We start from the raw sequence: 25516 nt of genomic DNA, 5'->3' as shown, positions 1-25516 counted from the left end.
AAATTTGAAAGAGAAAGTTGGGCCATTGCAAACCAGCCAAAAAAAGGAGATTGCATGTAAAAAGAGGAATAAGGGGAAAGGCATGAAAGCCAGAGAAAAGTTAAGATCATGTGGCTGGAGTGGGTCAATGGGTAAGTGAAAAGATGAGAGTAGAGGAATGAGCAGGTACAATGGACCTTGAAGACAAGGAGCTTAATTCTGATGTGGAAGGCAAGAGGAAGCCAGTGAAAGGATAAAAGGGGATGGAGGCAGTTAAACTTTGTAGTAGTGACATATCTAGAGAGGGAATACATTTGCAAACATAACTTTGCATTATATTTATTTGTTTAGCTGATATTCAGTTTGAAGATGAAGGGATATGATAAAAGAGTTATAACATGTATTTGAAAGAGACAATAGGGAAGATTCAAAGAAAATATTTGAGAATTACACTGCGAAAAGAGCTAGACCTGCAACCTCTGAAAATACTGCAAGATCTATCTGTGGAATCAGTTGGGAAATGGAAACACAAGGCTTTGTATATTTCAGCTTCCACTCAGTCCTGCCTGTCAGTCATTTGTCTTTACTGAAGTTTCTAAGATGTGCATAGCCTCTGTCTCTTCCAACCAAAATATGATGCGAAATTCAGGCTTTAAAAGGGAAGCAGTGCACAGAGTATTGTAGGCTGTGTGTATCAAGAAAATGAACAGCAAATACTGTGCTCTGCAAGACATTATTTAATCTCCAATCCAGTTTTGGACTCTTCTGTTACTAGTTTTGTATATGGAGTCAGATACCTTCTTGTATTTTTCCCAACTATGTCCAAAGAACTCCACAGTTAATGGTGTTGCTCTGGGAATGACATTAGCACATTACATCATACCCAAACACCAGAAGCAGGAAGTTTATAATGATCTCTCTGAACCCAGGCAGCAAACCCATTACATTCTTAGACCTGAGCAGCTGCCTCTTGAATTTGGGGACAGTTGTATTAATTGGGTCCACGTATTTACCCTAATTGTGAGCTCGACTGTGAGAAGCGAGTGACAGTTTATAAAATGTCACAATAATCTATAACAATAAATGTTGATGAGAAAAGGTGCAAAAGGGAGAAAGAAAAACGGAATTAGTCCAAACAAAAAGGCCCCCTGGTATAACTCAAGGGCTGTGTTAAGATCATGCCTGGTAAACAGGAGACGTGTGAAAATGGAAATCAAAATTGGTGTGCCAGAAATTAGATCTAACTGATGAAAAAAATAATGAGGGATACACTAATCTATCCATCACTACCTTTTGGGGTCCTTAAAAAGACTTTGGGGGGAGGAAATCAAAGAGACAAAGGTGTTGTCTGTCAACCACTCCTGCAGCAAGCTTTACCATGGTGGCTGCCACCCCAACTATCTCCTGGGATCTCAGGATCTACCGTACCACCACTGGGTTTTCATTCTGATCCTGAAAGATGTCCTGTCCAGACCAAGCCATCAATGGTAGGGAAATACTACTATCCAAATTTGGAACTGAGGAAATGGAACAAATGGAGCTGAGGAAAAAAGATATTAACCTCTGATCTGTTAGTGCCATATACATTGGCACTAAACTGGTTCAGGCTAAACTGCAAGTCACCCTGAAGAAAGTAACGCTGTCGCTTTTTTGTGGACACGACATGTTCAAACAAACATACAGTGTGGACCACATAGCATTTAAGATCTTAAGAAAAGGTGGATTGTATCCGCCCACTATAAAAACAAACACTCGTGAACTGGATGAATGGAAGAATCAAAATGATCTGCCCAAGGTCACAAGGAAAGTCTGAATTGAATTCACATCTCCCAAGACCCAGTCTACTTCTATATTTCAACAACTGTTTGTGAAGAAAATGAGAACAAGCTGGTTGAGCTAATGGCTGTTTTCCAGCTCTAATTTCTTTGATGATTTGTATTTCTTCCTGAAATGTGTTTCTTTAATATCCATCCGGCCCATGACTTTGTTTTCAGACTGGTTAGATGAAATCCATCTTTTCTTTTAAGATACTAAAGTACCTTTTCAGGCATTTAAAAATGATTTAATAGTTCATTCACAGGAGTTACATATCACAGAAAAGGAGAACTGAATGCCAAGGCCAAAAAAAACAATGTAAAAGAAGAAATTATAGACACTGAATACAGTGCAGCTTACAGCTGCTCTACTAGGAATTTCATGCATACATTCAAAATGCAGGAGAGTCAAGCAAGAAGTTAAAATATTAAAACACTGTTATGAAATATACTGTCATATGTTTATCAATCTCTGCATCTAACCGACAAGTTACTTTCATATCATACCATACCATTCTCTAAGATTCTGCTTTTAGCCTCCCTTTGTAAGTGCCAATTCCACGTAACCTTTCCTCAACTCCCCCATGTTCAAAACAAATCATTTGATTTGTTCTTTGTTGATTCTCCCCCCCCCCATCTCATTAGTGTACCTCAAATAATACACAGGCCAAAAATGAATACATTTTCCTAAACTCAGAGGGGTAGTGATTTATATAATGCCACGACTTCTATCAGAAACTCAAATTTCTGTGCATAAAGACATTGCTTTCCAGTTTTAACTGCAATACTGAACAAAGAGAATTAATGTATATTCACAATCTTTGTCATGTTGTCTAGATTTGGTTTCTAGACTTAAGGTCTGATGAATATTTTTGGTACCCACTCTCTCCCACTCTGCACTTTGCGATCCTCTCATATACCTAATCAATCCTAATCACACTGAATTTGTTTTCTCTATAGTGTGCTTGCTGTGGGGCTGACAATGTTGTGTTATCAGCAAACTTGGCCACTATAAAGATATATACTCCATCTTTCCATTTGCAATTATTCTTTCCCTCCTCTTCTAACTCTGTTGTGTTGTTACTTCTCTTGCAGAATGCACATTACATGCCTCCCCATTGAAATCTGTCCTATATTTCCATGGCAACTGAGTGATCCCAAATACATAGCGTGTAAATCAAATTTGGTTCCAGGCTCAATTCTGTAGTGCTTGTTCATGCAAAACTCCAAGAACTTTGATTGGTGTTATATGAAGGACCAGGGCTCAATATTTGTCTCTTTCCAAAATGCTGTCATCTTGCCCCTCAACTCAAATAATGGAGCCAACACCTTCTCACTGACTTTCACCAGACAAGATACTCTTGAATATAACTTATAAGCCATGGACTACACCATTCCCCAACAATGCTAGAACCTAAAGCAGAGGTGTCTATTGATCTCTTCTATACCGGCAATTATCTAATTCTTGCTTACCTTATTCACAAAATAATTGGAAAATACCAAACAAACAACCTGTAATAAGCAAGAAGATAGCTCATCACACACACAGAATTGTGCAGTTCCAAGGCAGGATTCCTTTTTAACACATCATATGGATCAACCAACAAGATAGGTGTCTCCTGCACAGCTATGGTGTAAGATTTCAAAACCTCAGTCATAACTGGTTACATTCAGAACAGGGATCTGGTCAGGTTCACTCCTGTTCATCAATTTCAGGTCATCTGACTGTTTAGGGGCCACTGTATTCAGAGTCGAGGACAATAGATTGTAAAGATCCAATAGACAAGTGATAAAGTGGTCTGTCCACAATATCTTATTCCTCCAAACCATCTGTAACTCAACAAGTTTTAAAAGCCTTTAAGGGCAGACAATCTAAACAGATCCTCTGATGTAACAGATGATTTATCCCTAGGACTCAAACATAAATGCGTCTTCAGAACATTTATTTATTTGTATTAATTTATTTTTCTGTCTGGAATAGAAAAATGGTATTAAGTTGAAGGTATTTGCACAGAAGTTGCAGAGAAGGGGCCCTCAATCTCAACCAATCCCTTTCAATTCACAAGATTTCATTGATATGGCCTATCATAAATATACTCAGTGGACAAAATTCAGGCATGATGTGATTGCAACAGCATTGAAATTAGAGGCCAAAGTTCCTAAAACTCAGTAGGGTTGCCCATTCTTACACTCAATGCTGATTGTGTTCCAACATTGTTGTTGTTTAAAGATCACAAGGATAATATATCCAGAAAAGTACTACATGTTATAAGTTTGTGAGGTGGTGCTGCCTCCCTCCTTGGTTACAAATGAGTGTTTATTTAAATGGAAAAACAATTGATTCATAATCCCTCATCCTTCTACTCTGTAAGAATATGTACCCGTGGCACTGAGCTTATTACAGCCCAAGGAAGGAAATTTAATTGGGAACCCCTTGATAGAATATAAAGCAGCACATCACTGCTGTATTGTGCATCCTATTGTAGTTTATCTTTGCAGACTGTAATATTTTTGGTTTTGACTGCATGGCTTTTCATTTTAATCTTAAACTTTAAAAAGTCTATTCATTGTTCCCTAGATACATCACTCCCTTTTGTATCTTTCAGTATATACATTGTTATCAATTTTGGTATCATTTCCTGTCTTGCAGGTGGATGCATACTTTCAGTTAAAATGCAATCCTGTCTTTGAATCTCACAAAAAGACCAGCAACCTTATTTCCTCCATTTAATGGACTATATCTCAGTAGTGGAATTCTCCCCGATGCTTTTACTCTTGACTTAACAGCCTTTTTTTGTTTTCTCAATCATTTCACAGTCCAGTTGTTCTGTTTGGTTAGATGGTCTACCACAGTCATGTCTATGAAAAATTCTCAACTGCACAGTGCTTTTAAACGACAAGGACTTTCTCCCAATTTTCTTCTTTTTTTAGAAGGACTAACAAATCCTATTTTCTCCATACAGAGATATCTTCCTCCTTCACTGCCTTCTGAACAGGCCACTGCATTTAGTAAGATACTCCTTATGTTATTTGCAAATAGCTTGTAGATGCATCTATAAATAATAGAGTACCATATTTGTGTCTTCACACACACACACATGCAATCTTCTAGTTTCTCTACTGAACTTATTCCATCTGGGTAATTTTAATAATGCTCTGTTAAGGATATTACATTAGCTGCTGTTACACTGGCTCCCAGTATTCCTGAATCTAATTTGGAGATCATTCACACTGCACATGTTCAATCCTGTATACTTCAATTGGAACTTCATTCATCCCTTTCTCTTTGAAACCAGAAATTGCCAAAACACACACATCTGATACAAGAGACTGCTTTGCAGGGGAGCTACCGAGTACTAAATCTCTGACCCTTGAACAAACAGGGATAGGTTTTTTTTCAGAATAGGAATACATTTTGTTTCTCAAAAACACAAAAGTTTAACTTTTATTTTCCATTGTGTAACTCAACTCAACTCTGAAACTCTCAAAGGGAGTCGCTTAGACAGAGCTTGAAGCACAAATCCTATTACTGATTCATAACTCATTGCAACAGCTGGGCTTCATTTATAAAATACACCACAATACAACTCGCTAAAAAAATTGTATCAAACATGTTATGTCAACAACAGAGTTTAAAGATCAGAATATTTTCTGTATCTCTGAAGATCATGCCATAATTTGAACTGCTAACTAAAATGTACTTGTGACATATTGCAATCACATGCAGCATCTTTCGGGACCATATTCTATATTATGCTCAAAGCATGAAAACCTCTGAAAGACATTATGTTGAGATGGGCCAGACAGTATGAGTTATAGAATGGCCTTTTGTATCAATACAGGTGATGTGTATTTGTGTGTTCCTGGCTCACTAGGGATGGGTTTCCTGTGTAATTAATGCAAATCCCATAACACTGGTTATACACTCACACGCCTTTCTGAGAGGGCCATTGTCAAGGTTCCTTCCCCACTCTGAACTTCAAGGTACAGATGTGGGGACCTGCATGAAAACCCCCCTAAGCTTATTTTTACCAGCTTAGGTTAAAACTTCCCTAAGGTACAAACTATTTTATCTTTTGTCCCTGGACTTTTTTGCTGCTACCACCAAGCATCTAACAAATACAACAGGGAAAGAGTCCACTTGGAGACGTCTTTCCCCCACAAAATTCTCCCAAGCCCTACACCCCCTTTCCTGGGGAATGCTTGATAAAAATCCTCACCAATTTGCATAGGTGAACACAGATGCAAACCCTTGGATCTTAAGGACAATGAAAAAGCAATCAGGTTCTTAAAAGAAGAATTTTAATTAAAGAAAAAGTAAAAGAATCACCTCTGTAAAATCAGGATGGTAAATACCTTACAGGGTAATCAGATTCAAAACACAGAGAATCCCTTTAGGCCAAACCTTAAGTTACAAAAAGACACAAAAACAGGAATATACATTCCATTCAGCACAACTTATTTTATCAGCCATTTAAACAAAACAGAATCTAACGCATATCTAACTAGATTGCTTACTGACTTTTTACAGGAGTTCTGACCTGCATTCCTGCTCTGGTCCTGGCAAAAGCAACACACAGACAGAGAGAACCCTTTGTTCCCCCCACTCCAGCTTTGAAAGTATCTTGTCTCCTCATTGGTCATTTTGGTCAGGTGCCAGCAAGGTTGTCTTAGCTTCTTAACCCTTTACAGGTGAAAGGGTTTTTCCTCTGGCCAGGAGGGATTTAAAGGTGTTTACCTTTCCCTTTATATTTATGACAGCCATCGATCTGTTACAGGAAGGCAGAGGTCAAAGGCCCCAACCCGTGTAAAGAAAATGGCTGAACTGTCCCAAGGTGGCTCTGGTTCTTGATCTGAAACCCAATATGAACTGGTAACCAGGAGATTAAACCCAGTTGAGAGGTTTGAAAGATTGACATCTACCTCCTATGCTGCAGTTGGCAGTGATCCCTGGTAAGCTATTTAGTAAATATGTCGGAACTTTATTAAATATATGTTTTCTCTCTGATGCTTTTGCCATAAGAATAAACAGATTTGGCTTTATGAAGGCTGGTTGGAAACTGGTATACACTATTGGCAGCTCCTGGCAGAAGGTTAACCACAGGTGCTGGACCTTGGTCAGACCTGCTAGAAAAATCAGACTGAGGAGCAGAATGACTGAAAGCCTAAACTCCTGGTCTGGAGGGAGGGAGACACAGGTCTCCACCTGAGAGAGGTGATGGCTATGAAGCCTGAAACTTTGAGTGGGTGCCTAAAGAGCTGGGTGGTGTTGGGGGTGGGGTCAAAGGTGCAGTTAACCCTGAAACTGTGACAGTACTATCCAAAATTATTCATAATGCCACCAATCTGTGGTTAACTGGCTTATAAATACCAAAAGTTATGCTATTTACAAACCTCTTCCACCTATTCATTCCCATCCCAAAATACCACACAAGGAACTTTATCTATCAGCAACATTTTTAGCGGACCTTACGACTTCCTTTTATATATACACTAAATGCACCCACCCTAAACTTTGTTTTACTCAAACTCCCTTTGTTTAAAAAGCCAGAAAAATGGACAAGTACGTTTTCAAAGTAATATCTATGTATTTCCTGTTTTGAGTTTTAATTCCCTATTTACTGCAAAACATGCCCCTCCTGCTTGTGTTTCATAGAGAAACTGGGGAGTCTAAATGACATACTCCTAAGGGAATTCTGCACCACTACATGCATGAATAATTAATGAGCAGTGTATAGTTTTAATTTTTTTGCACAGAAATAGCTTCTGCTGAAAAGTTGCTGCAGTTCTGCCTTTTACCCACCAGCGGGTGCTGTGGAGATAGAACACTGCAGCAGCTCCCAGCCACCTAGGGAAGAGAAAGAGAATCTTCTTTGGAGCAGGCCAGGTCAGGAGACAGAGGCTGTGAAGAGACAGACAGCATGGGCTGCTGGGTTGGGGAGTGTCACACAGGGGCTCTTAAGGGCTAGTGGGGGAGGACAGACTGGGGCAGGGTCTGAATGGGAGTGGAGGCACAGGTCGACGGGGGGAGGGAGGTGCAGGACCACCTGGCAATGGTGGCGGGGGGAGTGCAGAGCTACACAGGGACAGAGGCGTTTGAGTGGGGGCACAGAGACACATGGAGATGGGGGGAGTGGGTATCTGAGTGGGGGTGGAGGAACACATGTACCAGACTGAATGGGAGAGGCCAAGGGTCAGCCAGGGTCTGCATGGGGGAAGCTCCCTAACAGTCCCTTCCTACCCCCCAAAAAACTCTGTTCCATATTTTTCCCACCCATACCCAACAACCCTCCAAGTTCACACCCAGGATCCTTCCCAGTAATTATTTCCCTCTCCCTCAGCTCCTCCATTACCCCTGAATCTCCCCCAGCCTTTGCACTGCTTCTGTGGGGTGCAGGATTGGTTCTGTATTGTAGTTTATTATAATATCATAATATTATGGTTCTGTATTGTAGTTTAAATGAATTATTACTCAGAGTTCTATATTAATATGCTTAGTAAGGAATCTATTTGTCAAAATTCATTTTCTGAATCTATTTTTGTCTGTATTATTACAGACATACTTGCTGACAGGTATTTTTAAATAAATTACCAAAATAATTGAAGCTGGTGTGATTATATTGTGTTATTTTTACAGAAAATATGCAGAATTTTGCAGCATTTGAAAATACTGTGCGCAGAATTTTAAATTTTTTGGTGCAGAGTTCCCCCAGGAGTAATAACAATTCCCATTGATGCTAATGAAAGCTATTTGGCTAAAGCTTGTTTGAAATCTTGGGGAAAACCAACCCGATTGATGTCAGGCTTCAGTCAACTGCCCAACTCTCTGCTATCTGATTTAACACCAATTTGGTGCATCTATTGCATTAAGGTGGTGATAGCATATTGTTATAGCTGAGGATTGCGAACCAGGAATCCAGCTGTTCTATTCCCAGTTTCACAACTGATCTTACTGTGTGATTTTGCTCAAGTCACCTAATACCTTTTTGCGTCAGTTTATTCATCAGTAAAATTAATACAATATTTACCTAAATTACAACAATGGCTTAACTTTTTGTAAAACACTGTTACAAAAAAAAACACTGTTACAGTTGTAAAACACTGCTACGTTCAGATAAAAGATGCTAGATGGTGGGGAGGGAATAATTTCTATCTTTAGTTGTTTTTTTTTTTTGTCAGTGTTGTGTTTTAAAACAGTACAAAGCACAAGTAATGAATGACTACTGACAGGAAGGTTTTAAAGTAAAAATCAGAGTTTTTTCATTGTAAAACAGATGCTGTGTTATGATTAACTGGCCTGCTGATGTTACTTGATTAATTAAATACTAAAACAAAAACATGCAGCACTGAAACCAGAGCACAATGAACAAACTATTAGCTGAATAAACAAAAAAAAAAATCTAGGAAATAACCCAAAGATTAAATCTAAAAACAATTTTCAATGACAGCTGCAGAGGGATCTTCTACAATATGTTATACCAAGATATGAAAGTGTCACAGTTTTGTGAGTACACCATTCCCCATCTGTGCTGATGGTCAAAATAGAGAAGCTTGCTTCTTTTTCATGTGTGTTGCCAGATTCCTCTAGTGATGCTCAGACCTACTTTAACAAACCATATCCAAACCATCACGCCAGTTCTGTTCATGGACAATTCAAGTAGGTAGAATGGGCTCAAAAAACCCTCCCCCCACAAAAGCACCACCACAATTAATCTCCTTAGTAGTTGTTTCATTAGAGAGATCAAAGATTGAACGGAAACAGACATAACCTCTAACCCCCATTTAAGATGGCTTCTCTAGATCAGAGCTTAGGCACACTGGGCGAGGCAGAGCAGGAGAGTTTTAGTACCCGTATTATGCCTGCTGTGTGAGTAAGCAGTGAACTTCTGGAGCTCAAATGTCATCATATTGCCACATTTGCACAAGCTTTAAATTCATTTCAGAAAAACTTAAGTAGAAAGTTCTTCTGTTTACAGGTATCTTGATAACTCTCAAAATGGGAAGAAAGCAAAGAAAAAAACTGCAATAGTTTAATTAATAATTGGATAAAATATTTTCCCCACTTTAATGACTTATTCTGGAAAAATAATAGAATGGAAATGCTAAAAAATGCCATTCACAAAATACTCAACAATGTTACCTTTTTTAAAGGTTTGTACATTGTATATAAACCAGTCCCAATGATGAAAATATAAACAGCATTTGCAGTAATTCAGGGAACAGTTCACGCTAGTTGTTGGTCAAGAATTGTTCACTTCAAGTATTTACAATTAATTATTTTTGGCATGTGATTGGTCACAAAATATTGATTATGATCCCTGATTGCATAACAAAATGTTAAAATTTCAGATCTGAACGACGAATGATGAAAACTGTAGAAAGTAGTGAAACTTCCAGGACCCCTGAACATTTTCATGGATACTAAGAAATCATTTCAATATTCAGACATAATTAACAGAAGATCGCATGAATAGAAGTGAATTATGAATATATTAGAGATTCCCCCCCCCCATTATTCAGTCAGCTCCAGTAAAAACAGTTTTTACACACAGTATATAGTGGAGTGCTATTAAATCTGCTGTAAGACTTATATTCTTTGTCATCAGAAATCAATTGTGTAATTTTCAGGTTTCCACTTCTAAGCCACTTGTGCCAGCACTGATAGTACTTCGGTTCTTTTGAATATCCTGCACATTTACCATAATTCTGTTCAATCTATACAAAGCCTCCAGGTACCTGATAAGTAATCAGAGAAGAAACAAGCCCTAATATGGTACTCCTGGGGGGATTCTGAGCCAAAAAATTAAAAATTCTGTGCATAATTTTTAAAAAATTCTGCATATTTTATTGGTCAAAGTAACACAATATAATCACTCCAGTTTCAATTATTTGGGTCATTTATTTCAAAATACATTTCAACAAGTATTTTCTTCAACAACAATACAGACAAGAGCAAAAAATATCCTCCAGGAGTACAGAGCTAAAGAAACCTCTATGACAACCCAGTTCCAGTTGGGGGATGTTGGAGGCGGCTGTGTGGGGCCCCCAGAGCACAGACACAGGGCACCCCCTGGCCCAGACACCACCACTCCCCTCCCCACAGGTCCCAGCCACAAGACTCCCCCCAGCTTCTTTACTGTCCTGCCAGAGGACATGGTGTAGTGCAGCCCTTCCTCACCCTTTGCCAGAGCTGGGTCTCTTGGGCCCTCTCCTGTCCCTGGGAGAATGAGGATCAGGCAGAGCATGCAGCCCCTAGCCTAGCCAGGCAGTGCGCTCTGCTCACTGAGAGCTGGGCTCTGCAGAGTCCAGCGGCCCTTAGTGGCGGCCAGCAGATCTGCAGCCCCAATTCTGAGGGAGGGAACAGGGAGTTCTATGAAATTCTGCATTGTGCAGTGGCACAGAATTCCCCCAGGAGTAATATGGTCCCTGAAGTATGTAGTCAGAATGCTATTCAAAGCATCCAGGAATGTACGATATTACCACAAGGGATTTATCTGAAATGAGATTACTAGGTTTTTACTGGCTTGACTTTAGTGCTCTCACATTTGACAGATGCAGCTGTGCAGTTAAGCAGAATGTTGATGGATGATCTGTACTCTAGTTTTCATATACTGTTTATTTTGGGAATTCTCCTACCCCCGATTCATTCTGCAGTCTGTCACAAATATTTAATTTGCTTTTAGGAAGAACTGACAAAGTAAGCAACAAATATATGTCTCAGATTAATCAGATGACGTGGCAATGATCAATTGCAAACTGAAATTACTGTAGTAGCTTGATGTGCCACAAGGAAGATTAGATCATAGGTTTCATATTGGGTCAAAATGAGAGGAATTTTCACTAACAAATGAAACATTTAGGGTAGTGGAAAGAACACACTTTTCTTGTTATATCGGTGGTCAGGAACTGTATTAATGTCACAGATGTGTACATGAAGTAAGCTAGAGCTTTTCAAAGATACACAATAAGTAATGAGAGAAAGATATTCCCACCTGAAAAAGACCTATTAAATTTAATAGGAATAAAACAACCAGGGTGATAGAATTTAAGAGAGAATTGTAATCCTGCTATAGAATTCCATCTCTCTAAAGTTGCTTATAGAAGCCATCACTGTAATAAGCAAATATTTGTATGAGTTATTTTAAACATTTTATTATAATTGATTCTTTATTATATTATCTAGGACATTTCAAAGGGGCTTACCAGACCTGAACCTGTGATGTGTCCCTTCCACTTTGGTGCTCTATTTACTTTGTTTTGAGTTGCCCTAGGGCTGGCCCTTGTCTATTGTATCCAGACATGGAACCTTCATGCCAAGACACTGACCCTGAATCAGGTTCCTTCACCCTTGCTCTTTTATATTCCTCTCATGCACTTTTATACCCTTATAGCCCTCCTCTTAGTACTTAATTGTGATTGAGAGGGCTTCTCCTCCAGCAGGGAAGAACACTCCTCTGAAATCCTAAAATTGGCAAACATGAACTGGCACATATATATATAGTATTAGAAATCAGGATCACCAAGAAGCATAACCTTGCAACATTAATAGCAAGTTTCAAATGCACATCTCTGTAAACAGTGAGGAAAGAGCATAGAGGTTTCTCTGAAACCATATTATGCTGACAATCAGTCAATGAGCATGCTGCAGCATTATAACTATGTTCAACTTCGGTACCTAGGCATTTACTTACTACTCCAGTTAATACAAAGAAGGTGCAAGTGTAATACATGTTAAAAGCTGTAGTCAATTCCACATTTAAGGGATTTTCTGTCTATGTAAAGAATCAAATTTTATTATCCAGCATTCATTTGCATATGGTGCTGACTTAATTATACTTTAATAATGTTAGTTTTGAACCCCATAAACCTGTTGTGTTCAGTGCTCATGGACAAATATGTTCTAACTAACACTCCTGAAAATTCAGTTTGGGATCTGAGAGTCATGCTGGGAATTATATTTACTTCCCATGCATCATCATGAATACAATTTTCAGATTAAGTTACTTCCTCACTGGAGGCCTGAGCCTGCACCATTGTAGTCAATAGGTATTTTGCTGTTGATATGAATGAGCGCAGGATCCAGCCCTTAGTTACCTCTGTGTAATTGCATCTCCTTAAGAACTATGTCCCTAAGTACGCACATGTGAAGTCCTCTTTCCTTTTACAGGTTTCCACAATGTATTAACCAATTCCATTGACATTGCACAAGAAGGAACAGAATCCAGTCAGCTCTTTCATAACTGTGACAGTTCAGCACAGGTAACACAAGTAAAATATAACGAACGGGTATTTAGTTACTAAATCAAACAGATGTGACAATGACTACATACAGAGAGCACATCTGTTGGGTAAGAAGGTGCTATTTGTACATAATCACTCCTCACAGGAAAACTACCATTTAAGGAAATCTTGCTCCACAAAAGGGTAGTTAAGTACATACCTGTACTTCAAAATCCATATTCTCCAGAAATTTTTGGTTCATGGTTTCAGCAAATTTGTTGATAGCTCGCAAAAACACTCTAAAAAAAGAAAAAACAATGGAATAAGTTTATGGATGTGATCTTTGGAATGATATCTTAATCAGGTCTGATAGCAATTAAAAGCTCATTTATTTAAAGACTAAGGGTATGTCTACACTACGGAATAAGGTCGAAATTATAGAAGTCGTTTTTTTAGAAATCGGTTTTATATATTCCAGTGTGTGTGTCCCCACAGAAAATGCTCTAAGTGCATTAAGTGCATTAACTCGGCGGAGTGCTTCCACAGTACCGAGGCTAGAGTCAACTTCTGGAGCATTGCACTGTGGATAGCTATCCCACAGTTCCCACAGTCTCCGCTGCCCATTGGAATTCTGGGTTGAGATCCCAATGTCTGATGGGGCTAAAACATTGTCGCGGGTGGTTGTGGGTACATATCGTCAGGCCCCCCTTCCCTCCCTCCCTCTATGAAAGCAAGGGTAGACAATCGTTTTGCGCCTTTTTTCCTGAGTTACCTGTGCAGATGCCATACCACAGCAAGCATGGAGCCCGCTCAGGTAACCGTCACCGTATGTCTCCTGGGTGCTGGCAGACGCGGTACGGCATTGCTACACAGTAACAGCAACCCATTGCCTTCTGGCAGCAGATGGTGCAGTACAATTGGTAGCCGTTCTCGTCGTGTCCGAGGTGCTCCTGGCCACGTCGGCTGGGAGTGCCTGGGCAGACATGGGCGCAGGGACTAAATTTGGAGTGACTTGACCAGGTCATTCTCTTTAGTCCTGCAGTCAGTCCTATTGAACCGTCTTATGGTGAGCAGGCAGGCGATACGGATTGTTAGCAGTCGTACTGTACCATCTTCTGCTGGGCAGGCAAGAGATGAGGATGGCTAGCAGTCGTACTGTACCATCTTCTGCCGAGCAGCCATGAGATGTGGATGGCATGCAGTCCTTCTGCACCGTCTGCTGCCAGCCAAAGATGTAAAAGATAGATGGAGTGGATCAAAACAAGAAATAGACCAGATTTGTTTTGTATTCATTTGCTTCCCCCTCTCCCCTGTCTAGGGGACTCATTCCTCTAGGTCACACTGCAGTCACTCACAGAGAAGGTGCAGCGAGGTAAATCTAGCCATGTATCAATCAGAGGCCAGGCTAACCTTGTTCCAATAAGAACAATAACTTAGGTGCACCATTTCTTATTGGAACCCTCCGTGAAGTCCTGCCTGAAATACTCCTTGATGTAAAGCCACTCCCTTTTTTGATTTTAGCTCCCTGAAGCCAACCCTGTAAGCCATGTCCTCAGTCGCCCCTCCCTGCGTCAGAGCAACGGCAAACAATCGTGCATCTGAGTTGAGAGTGCTGTCCAGAGCAGTCACAATGGAGCACTCTGATGGGGCTAAAACATTGTCGCGGGTAGTTCTGGGTACATATCGTCAGGCCCCCCTTCCCTCCCTCCCTCCGTGAAAGCAAGGGCAGACAATCGTTTCGCGCCTTTTTTCCTGAGTTACCTGTGCAGACGCCATACCACGGCAAGCATGGAGCCCGCTCAGGTAACTGTCACCGTATGTCTCCTGGGTGCTGGCAGACGCGTTGCTACACAGTAGCAGCAACCCATTGCCTTCTGGCAGCAGATGGTACAGTACGACTGGTAGCTGTCCTCGTCATGTCCGAGGTGCTCCTGGACGCGTCGGCGGGGAGCGCCTGGGCAGACATGGGCGCAGGGACTATATTTGGAGTGACTTGACCAGGTCATTCTCTTTAGTCCTGCAGTCAGTCCTATTGAACCGTCTTATGGTGAGCAGGCAGGCGATACGGATTGCTAGCAGTCCTATTGCATCATCTTCTGCCGGGCAGGCAAGAGATGAGGATGGCTAGCAGTCCTACTGCACCATCTTCTGCCGAGCAGCCATGAGATGTGGATGGCATGCAGTCCTTCTGCACCGTCTGCTGCCAGCCAAAGATGTAAAAGATAGATGGAGTGGATCAAAACAAGAAATAGACCAGATTTGTTTTGTACTCATTTGCCTCCTCCCCCGTCTAGGGGACTCATTCCTCTAGGTCACACTGCAGTCACTCACAGAGAAGGTGCAGCGAGGTAAATCTAGCCATGTATCAATCAGAGGCCAGGCTAACCTCCTTGTTCCAATAAGAACAATAACTTAGGTGCACCATTTCTTATTGGAACCCTCTGTGAAGTCCTGCCTGAAATACTCCTTGATGTAAAGCCACCCCCTTTGTTGATTTTAGCTCCCTGAAGCCAACCCTGTAAGCCGTGTCGTCAGTCGCCCCTCCCTCCGTCAGAGCAACGGCAGACAATCGTTCCACGCCTTTTTTCTGTGCGGACGCCATACCAAGGCAAGCATGGAGGCCGCTCAGCTCACTTTGGCAATTAGGAGCACATTAAACACCACACGCATTATCCAGCAGTATATGCAGCACCAGAACCTGGCAAAGTGATACCGGGCGAGGAGGCGACGTCAGCGCGGTCACGTGAGTGATCAGGACATGAACACAGATTTCTCTCAAAGCATGGGCCCTGCCAATGCATGCATCATGGTGCTAATGGGGCAGGTTCATGCTGTGGAACGCCGATTCTGGGCTCGGGAAACAAGCACAGACTGGTGGTACCGTATAGTGTTGCAGGTCTGGGACGATTCCCAGTGGCTGCAAAACTTTCGCATGCGTAAGGGCACTTTCATGGAACTTTGTGACTTGCTTTCCCCTGCCCTGAGGTGCATGAATACCAAGATGAGAGCAGCCCTCACAGTTGAGAAGCAAGTGGCAATAGCCCTGTTGAAGCTTGCAACGCCAGACAGCTACCAGTCAGTTGGGAATCAATTTGGAGTGGGCAAATCTACTGTGGGGGCTGCTGTGATGCAAGTAGCCCACGCAATCAAAGATCTGCTGATATCAAGGGTAGTGACCCTGGGAAATGTGCAGGTCATAGTGGATGGCTTTACTGCAATGGGATTCCCTAACTGTGGTGGGGCCATAGACGGAACCCATATCCCTATCTTGGCACTGGAGCACCAAGCCGGCGAGTACATAAACCGCAAGGGGTACTTTTCAATAGTGCTGCAAGCTCTGGTGGATCACAAGGGACGTTTCACCAACATCAACGTGGGATGGCCGGGAAAGGTACATGACGCTCGCATCTTCAGGAACTCTGGTCTGTTTCAAAAGCTGCAGGAAGGGACTTTATTCCCAGACCAGAAAATAACTGTTGGGGATGTTGAAATGCCTATATGTATCCTTGGGGACCCAGCCTACCCCTTAATGCCATGGCTCATGAAGCCATACACAGGCAGCCTGGACAGTAGTCAGGAGCTGTTCAACTACAGGCTGAGCAAGTGCAGAATGGTGGTAGAATGTGCATTTGGACGTTTAAAGGCGTGCTGGCGCAGTTTACTGACTCGCTTAGACTTCAGCAAAACCAATATTCCCACTGTTATTACTGCTTGCTGTGTGCTCCACAATATCTGTGAGAGTAAGGGGGAGACGTTTATGGCGGGGTGGGAGGTTGAGGCAAATCGCCTGGCTGCTGGTTACGCGCAGCCAGACACCAGGGCGGTTAGAAGAGCACAGGAGGGCGTGGTACGCATCAGAGAAGCTTTGAAAACCAGTTTCATGACTGGCCAGGCTACGGTGTGAAAGTTCTGTTTGTTTCTCCTTGATGAAACCCCCTGCCCCTTGGTTCACTCTACTTCCCTGTAAGCTAACCACCCTCCCCGCCTCCCTTCAATCACCGCTTGCAGAGGCAATAAAGTCATTGTTGCTTCACATTCATGCATTCTTTATTCATTCATCACACAAATAGGGGGATGACTACCAAGGTAGCCCAGGAGGGGTGGTGGAGGAGGGAAGGAAAATGCCACACAGCACTTTAAAAGTTTACAACTTTAAAATTTATTGAATGCCAGCCTTTTTTTTTTGGGCAATCCTCTGTGGCGGAGTGGCTGGTTGGCCGGTGGCCCCCCCCCCACCGCGTTCTTGGGCGTCTGGGTGTGGAGGCTATGGAACTTGGGGAGGAGGGCGGTTGGTTACACAGGGGCTGTAGTGGCAGTCTGTGCTCCAGCTGCCTTTGCTGCAGCTCAACCATACACTGGAGCATACTGGTTTGGTCCTCCAGCAGCCTCAGCATTGAATCCTGCCTCCTCTCATCATGCTGCTGCCACATTTGAGCTTCAGCCCTGTCTTCAGCCAGCCACTTACTCTCTTCAGCCCGCCAGCTCTCCTGGTCATTTTGTGTTTTCCTGCACTCTGACATTATTTGCCTCCATGCATTCGTCTGTGCTCTGTCAGTGTGGGAGGACAGCATGAGCTCGGAGAACATTTCATCTCGAGTGCGTTTTTTTTTCTTTCTAAGCTTCACTAGCCTCTGGGAAGGAGAAGATCCTGTGATCATTGAAACACATGCAGCTGGTGGAGAAAAAAAAAAGGGACAGCGGTATTTAAAAAGACACATTTTATAAAACAGTGGCTGAACTCTTTCAGGGTGAACCTTGCTGTTAATATTACATACATAGCACATGTGCTTTCGTTACAAGGTCGCATTTTGCCTCCCCCCACCGCGTGGCTACCCCCTCCCTGTGGCTAACAGCGGGGAACATTTCTGTTTAGCCACAAGCAAACAGCCCAGCAGGAATGGGCTCCTCCGAGTGTCCCCTGAAGAAAAGCACTCTATTTCAACCAGGTGACCATGAATTATATCTCACTCTCCTGAGGATAACACAGAGAGATAAAGAACGGATGTTGTTTGAATGCCAGCAAACATACACTGCAATGCTTTGTTGTACAATGATTCCCGAGTACGTGTTACTGGCCTGGAGTGGTAAAGTGTCCTACCATGAAGGACGCAATAAGGCTGCCCTCCCCAGAAACCTTTTGCAAAGGCTTTGGGAGTACATCCAGGAGAGCTGCGAATGCCAGGGCAAAGTAATCCTTTCACATGCTTGCTTTTAAACCATGTATAGTATTTTAAAAGGTACACTCACCGGAGGTCCCTTCTCCGCCTGCTGGGTCCAGGAGGCAGCCTTGGGTGGGTTCGGGGGGTACGGGCTCCAGGTCCAGGGTGAGAAACAGTTCCTGGCTGTCGGGAAAACCGGTTTCTCCGCTTGCTTGCTGTGAGCTATCTACAACCTCATCATCCTCATCATCATCTTCTTCGTCCCCAAAACCTGCTTCCGTATTGCCTCCATCTCCATTGAAGGAGTCAAACAACACGGCTGGGGTAGTGGTGGCTGAACCCCCTAAAATGGCATGCAGCTCATCATAGAAGCGGCATGTTTGGGGCTCTGACCCAGAGCGGCTGTTCGCCTCTCTGGTTTTCTGGTAGGCTTGCCTCAGCTCCTTCAGTTTCACGCAGCACTGCTTCGGGTCCCTGTTATGGCCTCTGTCCTTCATGCCCTGGGAGATTTTGACAAAGGTTTTGGCATTTTGAAAACTGGAACGGAGTTCTGATAGCACGGATTCCTCTCCCCATACAGCGATCAGATCCCGTACCTCCCGTTCGGTCCATGCTGGAGCTCTTTTGCGATTCTGGGACTCCATCATGGTCACCTCTGCTGATGAGCTCTGCATGGTCACCTGCAGCTTGCCACGCTGACCAAACAGGAAATGAGATTCAAAAGTTCGTGGTTCTTTTCCTGTCTACCTGGCCAGTGCATCTGAGTTGAGAGTGCTGTCAAGAGCGGTCACAATGGAGCACTCTGGGATAGCTCCCAGAGGCCAATACCGTCAAATTGTGTCCACAGTACCCCAAATTCGAGCCGGCAAGGCTGATTTAAGCGCTAATCCACTTGTCAGGGGTGGAGTAAGGAAATCGATTTTAAGAGCCCTTTAAGTCGAAATAAAGGGCTTCATCGTGTGGACGGGTGCAGGTTTACATCGATTTAATGCTGCTAAATTCGACCTAAAGTCCTAGTGTAGACCAGGGCTGACAAAACTAGAAGTAGCGAAAGTCACACATCCACAAAATACCACAAACTTCATTCCTTGGAACAGCACGTCATTTAAAATACATTATACTTTGTGAAAGTATTTCATTCATTATTTGACTGTCGGAAGGTTCTTCAATTATGTTTTCAATATAAAAAATTGGACAATGTTATTTCTTTGTTCCGCTGAACATTACAGTGAACTGTAGGAAACACACAGTATAATAAATCTTTCATACACAATTTACCTTCTATGTGACAGCTATGCTTTGTTTACAGAAATGTTATTGCTTTCCTTTCACTGATCTGTCAGCCAGAAATACTCAATCCTTTTGTGATTATAAAGGTTGTTTGCTCATTAGGAATGTAAGGTATATTTTCCTAATTAAAAGATACAGTGTATAGCTTGTTGATTTTCCAACAGAATCTCATGTTTTATCACAGTTTCTTCTGCAGGTAGATTGTAATACACACTCTAAATTGACTTAATACATTTTATTTTTTGCAAGAAACACAAAGGTCAGAATCTATTATTGCACACCAGGTCATAACTCTAAGAGCTAGGAATGTAGCATCTTTTCCTAGTACAGGTTTCAGAGTAACAGCCGTGTTAGTCTGTATTCGCAAAAAGAAAAGGAATACTTGTGGCACCTTAGAGACTAACCAATTTATTTGAGCATGAGCTTTCGTGAGCTACAGCTCACTTCATCAGATGCATACCGTGGAAACTGCAGCAGACTTTATATATACACAGAGAATATGAAACAATACCTCCTCCCACCTCACTGTCCTGCTGGTAATAGCTTATCTAAAGTGATCATCAGGTGGGCCATTTCCAGCACAAATCCAGGTTTTCTCACCCTCCACCCCCCCCACACAAATTCACTCTCCTGCTGGTGCTAGCCCATCCAAAGTGACAACTCTTTACATAATCAAGTCGGGCTATTTCCTGCACAAATCCAGGTTTTCTCACATCCCCCCCACCCCCATACACACACAAACTCACTCTCCTGCTGGTAATAGCTCATCTAAACTGACCACTCTCCAAGTTTAAATCCAAGTTAAACCAGAACATCTGGGGGGGGGGTAGGAAAAAACAAGAGAAAACAGGCTACCTTGCATAATGACTTAGCCACTCCCAGTCTCTATTTAAGCCTAAATTAATAGTATCCAATTTGCAAATGAATTCCAATTCAGCAGTTTCTCGCTGGAGTCTGGATTTGAAGTTTTTTTGTTTTAAGATAGCAACCTTCATGTCTGTGATTGCGTGACCAGAGAGATTGAAGTGTTCTCCGACTGGTTTATGAATGTTATAATTCTTGACATCTGATTCTTGACATCAAGGATAAGTGGCGCCACTAGCGGTCACCTTCAGCCCCCAACTAAAACCCCTCCAACGCATTATTAAGGATCTACAACCTATCCTAAAGGATGACCCAACACTCTCACAAGTCTTGGGAGACAGGCCAGTCCTTGCCTACAGACAGCCCCGCAACCTGAAGCAAATACTCACCAACAACCACATACCACACAACAGAATCACTAACCCAGGAACTTATCCTTGCAACAAAGCCCGTTGCCAATTGTGCCCACATATCTATTCAGGGGACACCATCACAGGGCCTAATAACATCAGCCACACTATCAGAGGCTCGTTCACCTGCACATCCACCAATGTGATATATGCCATCATGTGCCAGCAATGCCCCTCTGCCATGTACATTGGTCAAACTGGACAGTCTCTACGTAAAAGAATAAATGGACACAAATCAGATGTCAAGAATTATAACATTCATAAACCAGTCGGAGAACACTTCAATCTCTCTGGTCACGCAATCACAGACATGAAGGTCGCTATCTTAAAACAAAAAAACTTCAAATCCAGACTCCAGCGAGAAACTGCTGAATTGGAAATCATTTGCAAATTGGATACTATTAATTTAGGCTTAAATAGAGACTGGGAGTGGCTAAGTCATTATGCAAGGTAGCCTGTTTCCTCTTGTTTTTTTCTACCCCCCCCCCCCCAGATGTTCTGGTTTAACTTGGATTTAAACTTGGAGAGTGGTCAGTTTAGATGAGCTATTACCAGCAGGAGAGTGAGTTTGTGTGTGTATGGGGGTGGGGGGGATGTGAGAAAACCTGGATTTGTGCAGGAAATAGCCCGACTTGATTATGTAAAGAGTTGTCACTTTGGATGGGCTAGCACCAGCAGGAGAGTGAATTTGTGTGGGGGGGTGGAGGGTGAGAAAACCTGGATTTGTGCTGGAAATGGCCCACCTGATGATCACTTTAGATAAGCTATTACCAGCAGGACAGTGGGGTGGGAGGAGGTATTGTTTCATATTCTCTGTGTATATATAAAGTCTGCTGCAGTTTCCACGGTATGCATCTGATGAAGTGAGCTGTAGCTCACGAAAGCTCGTGCTCAAATAAATTGGTTAGTCTCTAAGGTGCCACAAGTACTCCTTTTCTTTTTCCTAGTACAGTGCTTTCTTAAAAGGAAATGCCAGGTTAAAAGTCATATTTGGAAAACAAACTTCCCTGCCTATCTCTGTACTAATAAAACCTTCAAATTAAAAAGTCAGTCAACTGTACCTGTCATTATTTATGATGTTTGTTAATTTTATGCATTTCATTTAGCTTGGAATTTGAAAATAAAAAGTCATCTATTTGACTTTAGTTTACACCTAGTTTGGTCAGTTTAGTAAAGTTATACAGCAATGTTTGGGTTGCAGGTAACATTTACTACTTAGTTCTGGTAGACATGAATCCCTCCTCATCAAGGAATGAATTTAATATGCCCCTCAGTATGACGCAAGGACAGACTTAGGGGTCTCACCTTAAACCTCTCTTCTTCTCACTTTACTTTGTTTCTCTATAAGGGTGAGGATACTGATCTCTTGATGACCTGACAAACCTTGCAGTTTGCCAATAGGAATCACAAAAGGGCACTGACAGGCCCATCCAGGCAGGGACTTGCACAGTCTCCTGCACTGGGATGGATTCCAAGGGCTCCCAGTGGGAGCAGGGGTGATTCTTACTCGTTTGCTGACAGTCTACAGGGTTCACTGCCTGACATTGGGGCTTGATGGGGGAAGAGATAGCTAGTCATTTGTGTTAAAAGCAGTGTTGTTCTTCCAGTTTTATGTAGCTATTGTTTCAGGACCTCGTGATGACACAAACCAGATTTCTCTTGCACACAGAAATGGAATTATAATCACTATGTTTGAGGTCAGAAAAGGTTTCCCACTCCCTAGACCACCGCCCAAGCTATTGTGATGGTTTTGCTGTGGAGCAACCTGCAGAAAACATCTTGCAGGACATAGGGCTGAAGGGCAGGTGCCCAAGACTCCGGATAGGCACCAGATCACTCCAAGATGGGCTGTTGGCAGCCCTAGCTTAGAGTTGTAGGCAGACAATTTGCTCAGAACAACAGAAATGCATTTTCAAGGTGCATTTATTGTACAAAGACTGGTCTTTGTTATTAGGGTTAAACTTGACTGGCCAGAATCCCTCTCTCTAGGAGTTGATGGCCATTGCATCCTTTCCCGAGGCAAAGGGCTTGAGAGTAGGAATGCTACAGACCTCTTGGGGAGGAATATAGGGCATAGGTGGACCCTTACTGTCATGCACAAATATAGCCCTCTCACTCTCCCATCCCTAGTATTGGTGGGGGGTTGTACGTGCAATTTGCAGGTGGCATTCTGGGCATCCTACTGGAGTCCAATGCATTATGATTCTTTAGGATTTGCAGGTTGAATTATTACTATAACAGTTGTGCCTTGCAATTTAATCCATTTACAGTTGCTTTGTTTCTTTTCTATATCATTCCTAGCAGAATCAGCAAAGCACATTTATACAGAAAACTCTGGGGTACAATTTGATCTGTCCATGTCCCTTCAATGCCAGTTGAAGCTAATCTTGGTAACCCAGTTAAGGGTCTGGTCCTGAGAAAGGCTGAGTTTCTTCAACTCAAAATGAATCCAGTTGGACAAATTTTACTTGACACTGTCCCTTTCACATCAGCTCAGCTAACCTAGTTGTCAAAGGCATCCTGGTCAAGAACTTCCTTCAGAACACTCAACAGTGTGTGGATCTGCATGCTGGGCCCATGTGCCTTTAAGCTTCCATTGGCAGCCTGTCTGGTACACTTTCTGGGTACAGATTCTCTGTTTAGTACCTTTTCTGGAAGTGGGACTCTGCACTCAGCTGCCTTAGGACTCAACACCAGTGCTGAACCCCTTCATGCCTTCACAGTAGCTCAAGAACACCTGCCCCAGACTGCCAACTTTGTGAGGCACTCTAGTTTATAGTTTACCTCAACAGGGACACATGACTTGTGAAGCAATCAAACAGCCTTTGCACAAGGACTTCTGAAACACCACTGTTTATTTTAAACAGAGATATACAGATCTAGGTAAAACAATGAATACCAGCTACATCATTTCCTGCCCCAGTTTCCTCACCACTGTGGACCATTCTTTGAGATATGGATCAGTGTTCTTTCAGGGTTTTGCGTCCCCTCTCTTCCAGCTCAGGGCTTCTTGGAATAAAGAGTGTCCCTGCGGTCAGTACCCTTCAACTCCAGCAGTCAAAAAAGTTTCCTTCCAGTCAGAAAATTTGCCCTTTTGAGTCCCTCCCCAACTTCTTAACTTTCGTGTTTTTAAACAACTGCTCTGATACCTCCAAATCTTTGTTCCCTTTGGGGTATTTTCTCACTCCTTAAAAACCCTAGTTTTCTGCTACCAAATTGAAGAAATCTTGTTTCACCTAGGTTGTAGCCGACACATTGTTCAGTTTGGGCAAGATCTATTCAGATGTTGATGGTCTTTATCCATCCTATTCAGAGACAGTGCTCAAGAGCCCCGCCCTGTCTCCTGAGCATAAGGAGTAGGAGGCAAGAATGCAGTAAAGAAAATAAGGGATGAAACATTCAGAGAGTTCATAATCTCAAAATTAATAAATTGCATATAGGCAGATTGCTAAAATTGTCATGCTGTCTAACTTAATTAACTAATGAAGACAGCCATCAAACTAACCTAGTTAAAAATGCTTGACAAGACTGTTGGCCGATGCTAGTTTTCTTTTTATCAATCATGTTTAACAATGCCTAAGAAGGGCTAGGAATGTAAAGGAAAATGCAAGGAAAGTGTCTGAAAGTTACCTCACAAACCATTCCTAGTGTACTTATTAACCAATTAAGACTACCTGATTATATTAACATGGTTACAATGCCTTATACTGTATATTCCGAGTATTCTTCATCAGTCTCCTTTTGTAGGGCACCCCTTTCACACTCAGGCCATTTTCATCTGGTACATTGGAGTAACACATTTTCAGGAAATATGCAATATCTTCATGCTGTCAAGTTTGAAATACTTCTCATACATTTGTATTTTGCCTTGAGGGTATCTCTCTCTCTTATTAAAAAGAAAAGGAGTACTTGTGGCACCGTAGAGACTAACAAATTTATTTGAGCATAAGCTTTCGTGAGCTACAGCTCACTTCATCTGTTATTGGCATTCAGTGAGGAGACTTGACTTCTATGTCTGGCTCTGTCACTGTGGTGTTGTGTGAATTTTGGCAACTAAAAATGTCTAATGTCTCAGTTTCTCCTTTTGTAGAAAAGATATTACTTAACTACCCCAACGGGGTTCATTTGAAGCTACAGTGATGCTTGTAGAGTGCTTTGGAAGTCCTCAAATCTGATAGTAGAGGCAAGTATCATTTTAATTATTGTTATGAGTATATTGCATTACAGTGTAGTGTGGACTAATGGACTGCCCTTAAGTCTAAGTGAAGAGAAAGTCAAATTCAATCCAGACAGAAGAAAAAAAATAGCATTATTTTAACTGACAGCAAAGAGAAGATACAGAGAATTAGAGCAATGGTTCCCAAACTTGTTCCGCCGCTTGTGCAGGGAAAACCCCTGGCGGGGCGGGGCGGGGCGGGGCGGGGCGGGCCGGTTTGTTTACCTGTCGCATCTGCAGGTTCGGCTGATCGCGGCTCCCAGTGGCTGCAGTTCACTGCTCCAGGCCAATGGGAGCTGCTGGAAGCGGTGTGGGCTGAGGGACTTCATACTAGCTGAATTCAGAAATAATTGCAAAAGAAAGACATACCCTATCATAACTCATGTTACTCTCCCTCCCTGACAGCTCCCTGCACCTCTTCTCTTCTCAGAATCTGGATCAGTAGTAGCCAAGTCTGCTTTCAAGATTGAGAATGCTCAAAGGGTAGCATCTCAATTTCCAAAGCAGGATTCTCATTTAATTGAAATGACTTTTCCTTATTAACTTCCCCCTAAGACTCTTAAA

At 42.3% G+C, this 25516-nt stretch overlaps 1 protein-coding gene across 2 annotated transcripts in view; it reads right to left on the bottom strand.

Annotated features, from left to right (window-relative positions):
• DOCK2 (dedicator of cytokinesis 2) overlaps window positions 1-25516 on the bottom strand; it is a 488728-nt gene that overhangs the window by 87367 nt on the left and 375845 nt on the right. For both annotated transcript variants that reach the window (XM_048861500.2, XM_075131370.1), the window contains exon 30: window positions 13234-13312. In XM_048861500.2, the coding sequence (XP_048717457.1) occupies window positions 13234-13312 (79 nt within the window). The remainder of the gene's footprint in view (window positions 1-13233; window positions 13313-25516) is intronic.

The sequence above is a fragment of the Caretta caretta genome, chromosome 8 (assembly GCF_965140235.1).
Source record: "Caretta caretta isolate rCarCar2 chromosome 8, rCarCar1.hap1, whole genome shotgun sequence".
Taxonomy (NCBI): Eukaryota; Metazoa; Chordata; order Testudines; family Cheloniidae; genus Caretta; species Caretta caretta.
Note: the sequence above shows the minus strand (reverse complement) of the source record. Positions and strands in the feature narration are given on the sequence as shown.